The following is a 15189-nucleotide window of genomic DNA, read 5'->3' on the forward strand; positions in this document are numbered from 1 at the left end:
CTGCTTGGTGCCAGCGCTTGATGTACATGGAATGGCTTCTGAAACTACGTCCATAAGGAGTAATTTCATTGTATTTTGCTGGACATCAGGATTTGGGATGCTTCGAGTCTCAAGGGGTCCACGGCAGGATTCAAATCTAGTGCCTGTGGTTCTACCTCAAACCTGAGACCTCCTGTGGCCAGCTTTGAATTCCTTCCTGCTCAACTGCAAACCCTGAGGTCCTGCTCTCTGGAGGACAGAGTATTTGTGACCTGGGACTTTCTGAGTCCTAGCCTTCTAGGTCCCTCAGGTGGCCTCGCACTGGGTGGAACTGTGCTGCCATTGTCCAGGGAGATGCACACTGTGGATACAGCAATTTTGACTTTTGGGTTGCTTGGGTTGAAGCAGGGGGAGGCCTGGAGGAGGAGCCGAGGAGCTGCGACCGGTGTGGGGAGGAGCCAGGCTGGCACCGCGGCGGGCGGGCGGATGCGCGCGCTGGGCTGCAGCGTCCGCGGCTCCGGTGAGTCCGCCCCTCCCCCTCCCCCGCCCCCGCCCTAGCCTCATCCCAAGGGGGCGGCCCCAAAGAGGTCGGTGCGTAGAGGGGCGCATCTGAAGCTGGGGAGTTGGAGTCTGTAGTGACAGCTCGGGGGAGGGGCACGTGGCCCTGGAAAAAGGGGGATCCTGATTCCAAACACCTGGGTGCACTCCACCCCTCGCCCACCCATCCCCAGGGCATGGGGATCAGTGACCTATTCCATGGCCCCTAAGGATTAGAGCCACGTGACCTTTCAAGGTCCTGGACATCGTTCACCTTTCCTGCAGCGTCTTGGGACCCTGACATTTTAACCCTTCCAACACCCCCCCCCCCAAAAAAAATCTCATCTTCTGCAGCCCAGAGATGGATTTGAGGACTTCAACTCCCAGCAGCCCTTGCAGCTCCGGTGCAATGAAACCGCAGTAGCACTAGCAGTAAGACCTGCTGGGAGTTGTAGTCCCTAAGCGTTTAACTAGCTGCTGGGGGCCAGGAGGTGGAAGGGGGCGGCTGGACCTCTCTGGGGTCACCTGGGGTCGCCCAGCTACTTCGAGTAAGGCAAGATGCAAAACTTGAGCTGATTTTTTTCCCTCCCGGCTTGGGTCCCCAGATCAGACACCAGCCCCCCCTTCTTTGCACCTGGCAAGCGTGGAGACCGGTCCGCAGCGGCTAGGCTCGTCCACCCTGCAACCCCCATGGGCTACCGCCCTCCGCCACCTCGGCTGCCACCCAGGACAAGGCAAGGGTAAGCACAGGTGAGTCTGACCCTGGCCGAGTGGGAGTCTTCCTCAGCAGACCCTTCACCTGACTCTGCCTGGCTCTTGTTCTTTCCTTCCAGGCCCCCTTTCCCACCCATGTCTGATGTCTAGCCCCAAACCTTGTGTCACTCTCTCCTCTCCCACCTCCACCTCTTGCTCCTGTTCTCTTTTTTCTGACCATGCGTTTGTCTATCTGTGTGCCCAACTCTCTTCTCTTGCCTTGTGTCTGAGGTCTCCAGCCATTGTCTGACTATTGGACTAGGAATTCAGCATCTCTCTCTTCTGATCTACCTGTCTCTTTGGAAGGTATTTCTGCCCACACTCCTGCCCTTCTTCACCTCTCCTCTCTCTCTCTCTCTCTCTCTCTCTCTCTCTCTCTCTCTCTCTCTCTCTCTTCCTCCCCCCCCCCTTTCTCTCTCTCTCTCCACCATGTCTTGGATTTAATGAAGTACGCGCTGCTCCCAGCCTCTCCATCCTGAATCCCTATGCTACACATTCTGTGTCCATCATTCCCTGACTTCACTCTGACCTCTCTCTTATCTATGTCTCTCCTCTTAGCTCCCCTTCCCTCAACTTGGGGTTTCTGTCCCCCGTGTGACTCTTCCTTCCTCCAACCCCCCAGCAGCTTCCCACCCTGAGCTTTCCACCAAAGCTCTTCCACCTGCCCCAAATGCTTTCTTGCCACGGCAGGCTGCCCACTACCGATGCCTGACTCCACCTTCCACTCTGGTTCACAGAGTGCCTGCCCTGACTCCCCTGTGCTCCCCTGGGGGCATGTTCTTGTAGTCTGAGAGTGCCCTATCTTTTACTGTCTCTATTGATCTGTTTGCTCCTCGATGCCTCTCATTGGATGGTGATCCCAAGAAATGTTCTTAACACCTGTCTGTTATTTCCATCTCCGGGTCCCTGAGTCACCGCCCTCTGACCTCTGCCCCTTTACCAGTCCTTCTCCCTGCAACTCTCCCTGCTCCATCTGCTTCTCTCCCAACCCACTCTTAAGTGTAGGACCACGTGGCCGCTATGTCTGGGGACTACGAAGATGACCTCTGTCGGCGGGCCCTCATCCTGGTCTCAGACCTCTGTGCACGGGTCCGAGATGCTGATACCAATGATAGGTGCCAAGAGTTCAACGAACTGCGAATCAGAGGCTATCCCCGGGGTCCGGATGCAGGTCAGAACCCCAGTTGTCCCAACTGGCCACTGCCTTCTATGCACCTCCACAGCAGCAACGACTCTGGGAAGGTCAGAGCAGGCTGCTCAGTGTTCCACCCCCTTATGAATCTTACCTGCTGCTGCTCTGTCCCCAAACCTTTGAACTGGGAGAAACAGTTGTGTGTTGCCCCATCTAACCCCTGACCTTGGAGTCGTTGGCCTCCTCCTCCCTAATTATGACCACCAAATACCCCTTCAGGAATCAGGAATCTGATTATTTCCCTCTTTTTTTTAAGGTGAGGGAGGGTTGAGGATCAGATAGGGCCTTATGGAGCCCAGGTTGATCTTAAACTTGAAACAGTCCTCCTGCCTCAGTCTCCCATATAGATGTGAACCATTATACCTAGCTCTAGGACTAAACTAGCCAAAAGCAGGGGTGCTGGTGGGGGAGAAGACAGAGGACAGGAGACCCCAGGATGACTGTCCAGCATTTCCTCTGTGAGATCACAGGTCACCTCTAAATCTCCCACCGTTGGTATGTGACACATTGCCCACTGGAGAAGCTCCCTGAAACCTAAGTACTTAGGGTTTTTTTTTGTTTGTTTGTTTTATAAGTTTGGTCATGTGATGTATTCATTAACTTCTACGTTGCCATGACCAAATTCCTGGTGGAAACAAAGAAGGAAGATTCACATCATAACAAAGGGCCATGGGCACAGCAGCACAGACAGCATGGCTGACCAGGACACAGAAGATCTTGGGGATGCTGGTGTTAGCTGCCTTTCCTCTTTCATTGCATTCTGGCCAGAGTGGGTCCTCCCTATTCCATGACTCCTCTCTGAAAATGCCCTCACATACACAGAGGTGTGCCTCAGGCTCCTGGGCTTTTGCTGCTGCTGGTGTGTATGCGTGAATGTGTGCGGGAGCGCATGTGTGTGCATGTATGCACATGTGTGTGTGTATGTGAGTGCATGCATTTGAAAGTCAGAGAGCTCTTTAAGAGCCGTCCATTTTATTTTATTTGTCTACATATTTTACTTGCATGTATGTCTGTGCACCATATACCTGCTGGTGCCCATAGAGGCTAAAAGAGGCTGTTCGATCCCCTGGAACTGGAGTTCCAGGTGGTTGTGAGCCGCCATGTGGGTGCTAGAAATTAAACCTAGAACAGCAAGTTTCTTAACTGCTGGCACATACCTTTTAACTTTTTGAGACAGGGTCTCTCATTGGCCTTGAACCCACCAAGTGGGCAGGCTGAGTGGGCCTGTGGGTGCTGAGATTATGAGCGTGCACCATTATGCTTGGCTATTTTTATATGGGCCTGGAGATTGAACTCCAGCTCCTCTGTGCTTGTAGTGCAGATGCTTCACTGACTGAGCCACCCCCAGCCCCTCGTTTTGCATTTTGACATAGGGTCTCACTGTAGCACAGACTGACCTGGAACTCCATATGTAACCCAGGCTGACCTTAAACTCACAGCAATCCTCCTATCTCAGCCCCCTAATTACTGAAATGATAACGATGAACCACCTACACCTAGCTCCTAGGTGATTCTAAATTTAATTGACTCGACAGTGAAGAGCAGCCATCACAGGTAGATATGGTGGGCTGTCCACATGGCAGCCCTTAATCTTTCCAGAGCATGAACTGATAGCCCATAGCTCCCAGTGTAATTTTACACTGCCATCAACTACCCAGCATGCCTCACGCTAGTTCTAGGCACACAGCTGCCTTGGCCTTGCACCCTCTGGACTGTGAAGACAGCCATGGGGAGCCAGAGAGACTTGAAGGATCTAGATAGAGTTCTCCGAATGGGGAATCCTATACTGGCAATGTCGGAAGTGTCTGGCCCGTTTCCTCTATGACCCCCATTGTCCCGGTGCCTCCCATGCACAAGAGGCTGCTAAAATCCCGGACTCTGGTTTCCAGTAGCGTTTAGGGCTCTCAGGGGGTGGGGTGGCCACTTAGACAGGAGCACTCTAAGGGAGGTGGCAGGATGAAGTTCAGACTTCCTGCACCAATGCCTGGCACATGTTCCTGAGACACCCCCTCTTTCCTACAGCATCAGTCTTAGGTGAGAGATAGGTTACATCACATGTAGGCTACACAGTAGCGGAAGGATTGATGTTACACCCTGCTTTTGCTTCACCAGGTGATCTAGAACTAGGAGGTGTTTCCTTTCTCCTGAGTGTCCTTGAACACAGCAATTATAGTGGGATGTCTGGGTGGCAGTGGCTGAGTTACCTGCTCCCACCCACCACGGTTCTCCATACAGACAGAGCAAGGCCTCGTCCTTATTCCACCTCCAATCCCAGGAGTCACCTTCACAGCCTGAAAAGTTGCATCCATGAACCCCCCTCCTGGTATCAATCACTGGAGGAGTCACAAAACCCCACCCCCAGTATTAATTTCTGAGAGCGACACAATGCACTGGTCTTAAGAAATGGGCCATGCCGAGATGCTGCTGGCCTGTAGAAGGCACCAGTTGGTGTGTGTATCGTGTGACAGCGGTCGTGAGTCTGAGCATTTGAATAAGGAAGTCTCTCTGAGGCCACTGCTCATCAAGCAGTACTGAGGCGTGACAGTAAGAGCATAGGTTTTAAAGTGTGGAGCCTGTAGGGTGTGTGTGTGTGTGTGTGCGCGCACGCGTGTGTATGTGTGTGTGTGCGCGCATGTGTGTGTCTGTGCGTGTGTGTCTGTGCATGTGTGTGTGCATGTGTGTGCGTGTGTATGCATGTGAGTGTGTGTGCATGTGTGTGTCTGTGCGTGTGTGTCTGTGCATGTGTGTGTGCATGTGTGTGCGTGTGTATGCGTGTGTGTGCATGCATGCGTGTGTCTGTGCGTGTGTGCGCGTGTGTGTGCGTGTGTATGCGTGTGTCTGTGCGTGTGTATGTCTGTGCATGTGTGTGTGTCTGTGCATGTGTGTGTGTCTGTGCATGTGTGTGTACGTGTGTGCCCGCTTGTGCAGGAGGTCAACCACGGATATTATTTCTGAGGCACTGTCCACCTTGCTTTTTTTTTTGAAAACAGACTCACTCATTCACCCAGTAGGCTGGGCTGACAGGCCAACAAGCTCCTAAGGATCCTGGCTCTGCCTGCCCAGTGTGGGGCTTACAAACCACCTGGCCAGCCTTTCTATGCAGGTGCCAAACTCAGGTGTCACACTTGTGCAACGAGCACTTTCCTGACTGAGGTCTCTCCCCAGTCCCCATCGCACCATGTCTTCTGACCTCCACTTCCTGTTGTCAACACTGGAATGATTGTGTGGTCGGTCTCACAGGGTGCTCTGGGGTGGCAGGTATATTGTCACATCTCGGCAAATATTTGTTCTTGTACTCGGATGTCAGCCGCGACAGAGAGCGGACTGTAAACCCCACAGAGGCTGAGGCAGATTCCCCAGGACAGACAGCTAAGGTTTTCCTGGTTGTCGCCGAGCTTTTTGGGGTCTTGTCCTTCAGAAGTTGCCCTATGACAGAGACAGTCTTCAGGATTTCCTTCTCCAACCTGCCACCTGCTACCTACAGAACGTGGTGTGAATCCCACCGCCTCGGCTAAGCAACCGTTATATAGCGGTGTGACTGCAGACGGCGGCGTACAAGGCTCCAACTCAGTCTTCCTGGGAACCACTCAGGACAGTAGATGCCAGATGTTCTTGGGAGAGCGCTGACCCCCCATGATCCCTGACCTCTCTCTTCACTCTTTCCAGACATTTCCGTGAGCCTGCTGTCGGTCATCGTGACGTTCTGTGGCATCGTCCTCCTGGGAGTCTCTCTCTTCGTGTCCTGGAAATTGTGTTGGGTGCCCTGGAGGGACAAAGGAGGCTCGGCCGTGGGCGGCCCCCTGCGCAAAGATCTCGCCCCTGGGGTTGGGCTGGCAGGCCTGGTAGGAGGTGGTGGGCACCACCTGGGAGCCGGCCTTGGAGGTCACCCCCTGCTGGGTGGCCCACACCATCATGCGCACACAGCCCACCATCCGCCCTTTGCCGAGCTGCTGGAACCGGGTGGCCTTGGGGGTGCTGAGCCTCCGGAACCTTCCTATCTGGACATGGACTCATATCCAGAGGCTGCTGTGGCCTCTGTGGTAGCCGCTGGGGTCAAGCCAAGCCAGACATCCCCAGAGCTGCCTTCTGAGGGTGGGACAGGCTCTGGGCTGCTCCTGCTGCCTCCCAGTGGTGGGGGCTTGCCCAGTGCCCAGTCTCATCAGCAGGTCACAAGTCTAGCGCCCACCACCAGGTGAGAGATGGTGTTGGGCTGGGGCCTTCACTGTGAGGCTTTGCTTCTCCTCTCTGTCTTCTTACCTTTGGCCCTTCTGACAGCAGGGTCAGAACAGGTAGTGGGATACTGACCCCTGGATCCAAAGGAGGATGAGACTGAGGCCTAGACTCCTGGACGTAAGAGGAAGGGAAAGGGGCCTTGGGCTCATGGGTCCAGATACAGAAGCAAAGCAGACAAGAATCCAGGGTTAGACACTAGCATGGTAGTGTACATATTCTCCTGGTCATTTCACAGGCTGAGGAAGGAGAGTCTAAGGTTTGAGGCTGGTCTGGGCACTAAGTGAAACCTGATCTTAAAATGAAATAAGAAAAAAAAAGATTAAAAAAAAGAAGGCTAGGATGCATCTCAATGGGAGAGCACCTGCCTAGAATTTCCCAGTGAGGGAGTGGGGGTGTGACTGAGAGGTCCCTCTTGAGGTGCCAGGGTGGGGTCCGGCACAAGAGCTCTGGCCTAGCTTCCCAAAAGCCCTAGGTTCAGTCTCAGCACTGAGGGCAGGGGTGTGTGGTTTCTGAGGGGTAGGCAATTATTGATCCCATTCAGTGTGAGCTATGGTTAGTAGCCTGGGCTCAGCGTTCACCTGATCATTCTGTCTTCCTCATTGTGTGCATGTAAGCTTAGGGTCTGGTAGGAACTGGACCAGAGATGCATGCTGTGCCCCAGGCCTCCACTCTCGGGCTCTGACAGTCCAAAGGGTACAAGTTAGGAAGACAGGGAGGCAGCTCTGGGCACTGCCAGAGCCCCACGGAGATCCGAGCCCAGGCTTGGAGGAAGCTGAAAATTCCCTGGAGGTAGAGGTACCTGGACAGACATCAGACATGGTGGGGAAGCTAAGACAGATGTGCAGGTAGGAGCGCATGTCCTCACCTTCAGGCCGGAGAAAGTGAGGACAGTAGAGGGCAAGTTCTTGATGGAGGAAGCCGGGAGGCGGCAGGAAACAGACCTGGACCAAGCCTGGGATGTGAAGCTGCAGATGCCAGATCAGCCAAGGCTAGAAGTGGCAGGAGTAAAGGCTGTGTCCTGAGGGCACTGGAGAGACACAGCAGGGTGTGAACCAAGGAGGAAAGGTGCCAACTCTTGAGCCATATAGAGAGGGAGAAATGAAGACCAGCAGCCCAGGCGGGCAGAGGACAGGCTCAGCCAAGAACAAGCCACAGAGACAGCAGTGACAGACTTGGGAGCTGGGAGGTCAGCTGAAGATGACTTGGGGGATCTGGGTAGGGTATCAGAATGAAGAAGTTCAGATGACCTCTGGAGCTAGAGTAGAAATGTGATAACCTCCCTGCTGTAGATGGGGAAACTGAGGCTCAGTAAGCACGGGTGTCTTATCCAGTCAAGGACAGGTCTGCATCTCACCTTGGTCTCCCCTTGTCACACAGGTACCCAGCCCTGCCCCGGCCCCTCACCCAGCAGACCCTGACCACCCAAGCAGACCCAAGCAGCGAGGAACGGCCACCTGCACTGCCCTTACCTCTGCCAGGCGGTGAAGAAAAAGCCAAGCTCATCGGTCAGATCAAGCCAGAGCTGTACCAGGGCACTGGACCTGGTGGCCGGCGAGGCGGCGGGGGCTCTGGGGAGGCAGGGGCACCCTGTGGCCGCATCAGTTTTGCCCTGCGGTATCTCTATGGTTCTGACCAGCTCGTGGTGCGGATCCTGCAGGCCCTGGACCTCCCAGCAAAGGACTCCAATGGGTTCTCAGACCCCTACGTCAAGATCTACCTGCTGCCTGATCGCAAAAAGAAGTTTCAGACCAAGGTCAGGGCAAGGAGGATGGATTCACAGTGTGTGTGGGATCCACCAGGTTTGAGGGAGGGAACGAGGGAGGACCCCTGGGTCTGAGGGAGGAGAGCTGAGGTCAGGATCCCTGGGTCTGTGGGAGGAGAGCAAGGGCCTGGAGCCCTGGATCTGAGGGAACATGGCTGGGATCTGAGGGAGGAGTCTGGGGGAGTCACCTGGGTCAGAAGAAGGGAGCTGAGGACTGGACTCCTGGGGTGGGGGAAAGAGTTTTGGATCTGAAGGGGGAAGGCAGGGGACTGTACCTGGATCTGAGAAAGAAAGCTTTGGAGGAGACTTAGGTCTTATGGAGGAGGCCTGGGATATGGATCTCTGGGCCTGAAAGAGAAGGGCTGGGGAGGACCCTCACACCTGCAGGAGGAGGCCTGGGGAGGATCCCCACACCTGCAGGAGGAGGGCTGGGGAGGATGCCCACATCTGCAGGAGGGGGATTGGGGAGAACTCCCACATCTGCAGGAGGAGGGCTGGGGAGGACCCCCACATCTGCAGGAGGAAGACTGGGCCTGGCTCTGTGGCTCTCAGGGAAGAGGGCTGAAGTCTGTGTCCTGCGTCTTAAAGAGGAGGCTCGGGAGGTCTGGTCTGAGGGAAGAGGCTGGGACAGGGCACATGGGTAGACATGGAGCACATGGCCTACTGCTTCTGGGAACAACACCAGTGGACATTCTGTCTGTCTCTGCCTCCACCCCCAGGTGCACAGGAAGACACTGAACCCTGTCTTCAACGAGACATTCCAGTTCTCGGTACCTCTGGCTGAGCTGGCACAGCGCAAGCTGCATTTTAGCGTCTATGACTTTGACCGTTTCTCGCGGCATGATCTCATTGGCCAGGTGGTTTTGGACAACCTTCTGGAGCTGGCTGAGCAGCCCCCCGACCGCCCACTCTGGAGGGACATCCTGGAAGGTGGCTCGGTCAGTGGCTCCACCCACATGGGCCCTCTGCATCCTCAGGCCCCCCACTGCCACTCCCCTCACCCCGGGTCTCACCACCTCTCCACTTCCCAACTCCGAGTGTTAGAAGCATCACTTCGCAGGGAATATGGCAGACATAGAAGCTAGGGTGGTAGAGGGACTCAGAGGGGGCTCCCGCCCTTCCAACTTTATAGAGCACTATTGTCAGGCCCTGGGCCTAGATTCCCACCCAGATATCTTGGGACTTCACACTGTGTCCCTGGTCCAGATGTCACCGTGTAACGCATCCTCCCCTCCCCTACCATGTCTCCTCCTAACATCTCCTTGTTCATTTCCCAACTCACAGGTGCTCAGGCCATCTCTGAAACTCTTTTTTCTTCAAACCCTTTCATAGTCTTTCCTTCTGCCTTTCTGGTTTTTTTGGGGCATCCTGACACCTGGTTCTTCAGATGTCTGATGTACTGGGTTCCCTCCGCTTTTCCCAGCATCAGAGCAAAGAGCCCACACCCCCTAACTCTGGTTTTATGACTTCTGCCAGGGACCTCTCCTTCCTCTGCAGCCCCAGTGCCATGCCCAAGTCTGGCTGAGTGTCCCCAGTCCTTGAGTTCTCAGGCCGAGCACCCAACCCCAATTCCCGCCAGTCTGAGGAAGCCAGGGACTGAGGAGTGAGACAAGAATAGCCTCATATCAGGATAGGGCAGGTCTGAGCCCCAGGGTCCTCAGCTGTCAGGGCGATGGTTGAAGCAGGTGCCTGCAGCTTCATTAGGAGCTCTCCATGGTCGGCTTGCTTGTCTTTAGGAACTCACACCCACCCTTCTGTCACCTGAGGCATGTCACCCATGCCTCCACCGTGTCTCCTGCCCAAGCCTCCTGTTCCTTAGCTAAGGTCTTTTCTCCTCCACTCATCCACCCACGCCTCCCCCCCCCCCAGAGTGGGGAAGCCCTGAGAAAAAGGGAGGAGAGACAGAGAGACCTAGAGAAGCAAGTGCCAAGGATGACCAGACACTCAGAGGGGACAGGGTTGGTAGCTGGAGGCCACAAAGACAAGAGACAGACATAGCCCTGCACAGAGCCTCCTTCCTGCATGGCTCAAGGGTGTGAAGATTCCCACAGAGCACAGGAGACACACAAGAGCAGAACGGCACTTCCAGGAGGCCGGTCGCCCCTTTCTTCCCAGTGACGCAGTGGCCGGAGCCCCGGGACCCATCCCCTAGGGCCGCCAGCCTCTGACCTACACTGACTCAGACCCTGCTCGGACTGCTCACTCTTGTCCAGGCTTTTCCCCAGGCTGTTCTGTTAGCGAAACCCTTCCCTCCTCACCTGGTTTTATCCTCTGCCCTTTAGCTTCGGCATCATGTCTCACCAGCTCCCGTGTCCCCTAACACTGCGCCCTGATACCCTGATGACTTACACCTGCCATGATTGCTCCCCTTTCTCTCTAGGTCTCTATCTGAGTCTCCAACTGCTTCTCTATTTTGGTCTTTGGCCCCCACCCAGGTCAATCTTCTGTCTCTCTCCAATCTCTACCCACTTCTCTCTCTCTGCCTGTCTACCTTCTCTCAGCTTCTGTCTCTCTCGTTTCTCCTTTCCCTGGTCCCTGTGGCCCACTCACTCTCTCCTCTACAAAACAAAACAGGCTTTGATGGTGGTGACCAGCTGCGGCAGGGCAGCTGTGGGGCCTTGGCCGAGAGTCAGGCTGTTCCGTGCATAGGGACCTAGCAGAGAGAGGCTGGATGGAGAGAGAGTCACACGCTGCCCTCTGTCTCCACTGCAGGAAAAGGCAGATCTTGGGGAGCTCAACTTCTCACTCTGCTACCTCCCCACGGCTGGGCGCCTCACCGTGACCATCATTAAAGCCTCTAACCTCAAAGCAATGGACCTCACTGGTTTCTCAGGTGTGTGCGGGTTGAGGCCTGAGGAAGAAGGTTGGGTTGTGAAACAGGAGGGCTAAGGCGCAGACTCCTGGGCCTGAGGCCTCGGCTCAGTACCACGGCTTCTCTGCGCAGACCCCTACGTGAAAGCCTCTCTGATCAGTGAGGGGCGACGTCTGAAGAAACGGAAGACCTCCATTAAGAAGAACACACTGAACCCCACATACAATGAGGCCCTGGTGTTCGACGTGGCTCCCGAGAGTGTGGAGAATGTGGGACTCAGCATCGCAGTGGTGGACTATGATTGGTGAGGGGCCCCGACAAGGGGGGGCAAGGCATTGTGGGGTGTGGCTGGCTACCTCCCCGACCTTCCCAGTAATCACCTCCCCATCCCCAGCATCGGCCACAACGAGGTGATTGGTGTGTGTCGGGTGGGTCCGGAGGCTGCAGACCCACACGGCAGAGAGCACTGGGCGGAGATGCTGGCGAACCCTCGCAAGCCTGTGGAGCATTGGCACCAGTTAGTGGAGGTAGGTGAGGCCGCCTCTGCCACGCATGGGCACTGGAGCCAGTGAGGACCCCGGCTGCCCGTGCTGACTGCCTGGGGGCTAGGGGAAGTCACTCAGCCTCTCTACACTGTTTCCCTCGCTTGGGGCTGGCAGCTGTGGTGAGGGCCGCTGGGAGGATTCAGTTTGTCAAGTGCTCTGCAGTGGGCATCTGCTATTCTTTCCCACATATGCTAAACACATAGGAAGGAACTCGGTGATAAAAACCTTTTTTTTTCTCTCCCTCAGAGCAAGGTGTGAATATTAGTAGATGGTTGGTGTAGCGGGTGAAAACAATTTTTTAATGAATAAAATATCAGGCAGGAGCGCGTAGCTCAACAACAGAGGACTTGCTTGCCACGTAATTTGGTCTCCAACACCACAAACCACACTTGCAACAACAATAAATTCAAAACACAGCACAACAAAATGTCACGGGGCAGCGTCTATTGTAAAGACCGCTGTGTGTTTGTTTCATGCCTAGCTGCTGTGGTCTGAGTCTTCTGAGGTAGAAGGCCTTTCACACAGGCCCTGGGAGGACTTTGTAGAAGAGAGGGCATTGGGGAGGGGCTTAGGAGGAGGTGCAAGCGGACACAGGCTGAGGAGACTGGGCAGCAGTAGCTACTTCTTTAAACTGTATTTTATGCGTAGGTGTCTTGCCTGCTTCCATGTCTGCACACCATGTTTGTGCAGTGCTCACAGAAGCCAAAAGAGGGCACCAGACTTATGGACAGTTGGTAGCTACCCTGTGCCCGCTGGGAACAGAACCCAGGTCCTCTGGAAGAGCAACCAGTGCTCTTAGCCCTTACGCCACCTCCCCAGTCCCTTTCTGTATTAGAAGCTGGGCCACTGCCTCTCAGCCTTGCAGATGCTGTTTATTCCCTTGGGGCTGGAAAGACGCTTCTGTTCGTAAAGCGCTTCCGTGAAAGCACGAGGACTCTGTTTAAATCCCCAGAACGCCGGCCGGAGTCACACCCTGAAAACCCACGGCAGGAGGCAGAGATGGGGGGAGCCTGGGGCTCACCGGCCAGCACAGCCTGACTGACGAGCCCAGGCCACAGTAAAAGACTTTGTCTCCAGCACAAAGTGGGGGTGGGGAGATGGCACAGTAAGAGCTTTGCCCTGCAAGCCTGAGGACCTGAGTCTGAGTCCCCAGCACCCACGGCTGCCATGGCTGCAACCACAGTGTTGGGGCAGAGGCAGCCAGGTCCCAGAGCTCACTCCCAGCCGCCTAGCTAAAGTGGTAAGCTTCTGGCTCAGGAAGAGACCCTGTCTCAAGGAAACAGAGAGAGAGAGCACCTATAGAGGCCTCTGCATGTGTGTGCGCAGACGTGTGCTCCTGCACACACATGTACACATCACACAACACACACATGCACAGCGCACACACACACAGCCATGCTCATCCATGGGTCCACAGAAATTGTCAGGTTTTCTCTCAAAGATATCCACTTTGAAAATACTGACAAATTTGCCTTCACTGAAGCCAAGAACGTAAAATTACTTGTAAGTTATGTTTAGAGTTTGTTTGTTTCGGGTTCTTTGTTTCTTGGTAGTTTTCCATTACTTTGGTATTCTGAGGAAAACTCTGCCCTGAAACAGTGTCTAAACAGGTGTGTGCGCGGGAGGACAAGACACAGAGTCCGTGTTGAGTTCCAAGCCAGCCTGGGCTACAGAGTCAGTTCCAGGTCTGATTGGGCTATAGAGTGAGTCTGAGTCTGATTCTGAGGCTAACCTTAAACCTTGGTCTGGGTCTGAAGCTAAGCTTAACCATGGTCTGAGTTAGGCTAACCTTAACCCTGAGACTGAGGCTGAGGCTAACCCTCACCCTCTCCACTGTGAGTCATCCCCCTCCATACACACACACACACACACACACACACACACCCTTTCCAGCAGGTTGAACAGCCAAGGCCTGAGCTCAAGGTTGACTGAGATCTTGAGAAAGAGACCCCACTGTGAGAACAGAGGTGGTGTCTCTGGTCCAATGACCTCACTCACTCCATTTCTTTGGAAACTTCCAGGAAGCCACACTGCCAGCACTAGGAGGCGCTGCAGGGTGCCCTTTGCTGGAAAATGTGTGCAGCCCCTGAGTTTCAGCCCGTGGTGCTGTGTGTGGCCACACACAGAGCCTCCACCCAGACAGCCTCTGCCCGTAGCCTGCTTGTCACTTCTGTGCAGTTCCCCAGTACCCAGAAACTCAGAAGAGAGTTTCAAACTGCTGAGTCCTAGACCAGCCTCAAGGCCCCTTTCCATAACCTTGTCTTTCTTGCATTCATAGGGATTTATCTTTTGTGGCTGAGTTCCCCCACACCCTCTGGGAACGAAGTGAAGACAGCATGTAGCTAAGAAGTGGGGCCAAAGCTTCCTACTGAGGTAATTGTTCTTTTTCATCCCCAACTCCAGGAGAAGACTCTGACCAGCTTCACGAAAGGTGGCAAAGGACTCTCAGAGAAAGAGAACTCAGAGTGAGAGCAAGACCCAGAGAAGGCAGGTGTGCCTCTGAGCTCTGGCTGAGGGAGGAGGGCTGGACCTGGAGCCCCGGGTCTGAGAGGGGAGGTCGGGAGGTCTAAGGGAGGAGGCTGGGCTCCAGTGACCTCTCCCTCCTCATAGAGGGCACAGCTGCAGGAGGTCCGCCCTAATCCATCCGGGCATCTCCTCTCCCTTTCGCTCCTGTTTCTTAGGTCTGGTCTGCCCTCAGGTCCCATCCCTTCCTGCCCGGACTGTGAACTCATCTCCTCGAAGCCATAACGTCCGAGCTGCTGGTGCGGGGCGGCCAGGGCCTGCCCCTCCTCATCTGGAGGTGTGAGACTGGGAGGCCGCAGGTCCAGCTCCCTGTTTCAGGGTGGGAGGTTCTTGGCCTCCATTGTCTGTCTCTTATCCCCAGAATTCCGCCTAGAGGCAAGGGGTTGTGCATGTCTGGGGACCCCTGACCCCATCCCTCTGTCTGTCTGTCTGTCCCTTTGCTGTTGTCTAAGTCTTGGTGTTCTGGCCTATGACCTCACCGTGAATGTCGACAGACCAATTCTTGATGTCCCCCGAACAAACACAGCCTCCAGCGTCCAGCCCTCTGTCCCTCGTCTGCCTCTGGCCGATCCCCTCTGCTGCTGCTATCTGTCATCACCAGAAATAAACACACTCTGTGGGTCTCATTCCACCTGGGCTCCTGTCTCCCTGGGACCAGGAGCTTGAATGGCCAGGCCACTAAGTGGCTTCTCTGAGGTCAGTCTCTAAATGATAATTTCAGATGAAATCCAGAATAGAATTTCCAGCTGTTTGAGATAAAGTGACAGAAATCGCCTGTGAGCTTCTAAGAAACCTTCCATCCCAGCTGGTGCTGGGCACTGACGGGGCCCGGAGGCCAGCTTGGCCTTCCTCT

The 15189-nt window shown here is 54.9% G+C and overlaps 1 protein-coding gene across 6 annotated transcripts; it reads left to right on the forward strand.

Annotated features, from left to right (window-relative positions):
* Nucleotides 1-429: 429 nt before the first annotated feature.
* Syt3 (synaptotagmin 3) lies at nucleotides 430-14956 on the forward strand. 6 transcript variants are annotated; one of them, XM_057761008.1, is made up of 11 exons: nucleotides 430-499; nucleotides 1122-1266; nucleotides 2275-2440; nucleotides 6128-6653; nucleotides 8072-8447; nucleotides 9176-9394; nucleotides 11169-11289; nucleotides 11401-11572; nucleotides 11663-11795; nucleotides 14217-14304; nucleotides 14495-14956. In XM_057761008.1, the coding sequence occupies exons 3-10, from the start codon at nucleotides 2290-2292 to the stop codon at nucleotides 14280-14282; spliced, it is 1764 nt and encodes a 587-aa protein (XP_057616991.1). In that variant the 5' UTR covers nucleotides 430-499; nucleotides 1122-1266; nucleotides 2275-2289; the 3' UTR covers nucleotides 14283-14304; nucleotides 14495-14956. The 6 variants fall into 6 exon arrangements, with proteins under 6 accessions (XP_057616991.1, XP_057616993.1, XP_057616992.1 ...); XM_057761010.1 differs by lacking the exon at nucleotides 430-499 and adding an exon at nucleotides 866-948; XM_057761009.1 differs by lacking the exon at nucleotides 430-499 and having other exon boundaries at nucleotides 985-1266; nucleotides 2270-2440.
* The last annotated feature ends 233 nt before the right edge of the window (nucleotides 14957-15189 follow it).

This window comes from Chionomys nivalis (assembly GCF_950005125.1).
Source record: "Chionomys nivalis chromosome 23 unlocalized genomic scaffold, mChiNiv1.1 SUPER_23_unloc_1, whole genome shotgun sequence".
NCBI lineage: Eukaryota > Metazoa > Chordata > Mammalia > Rodentia > Cricetidae > Chionomys > Chionomys nivalis.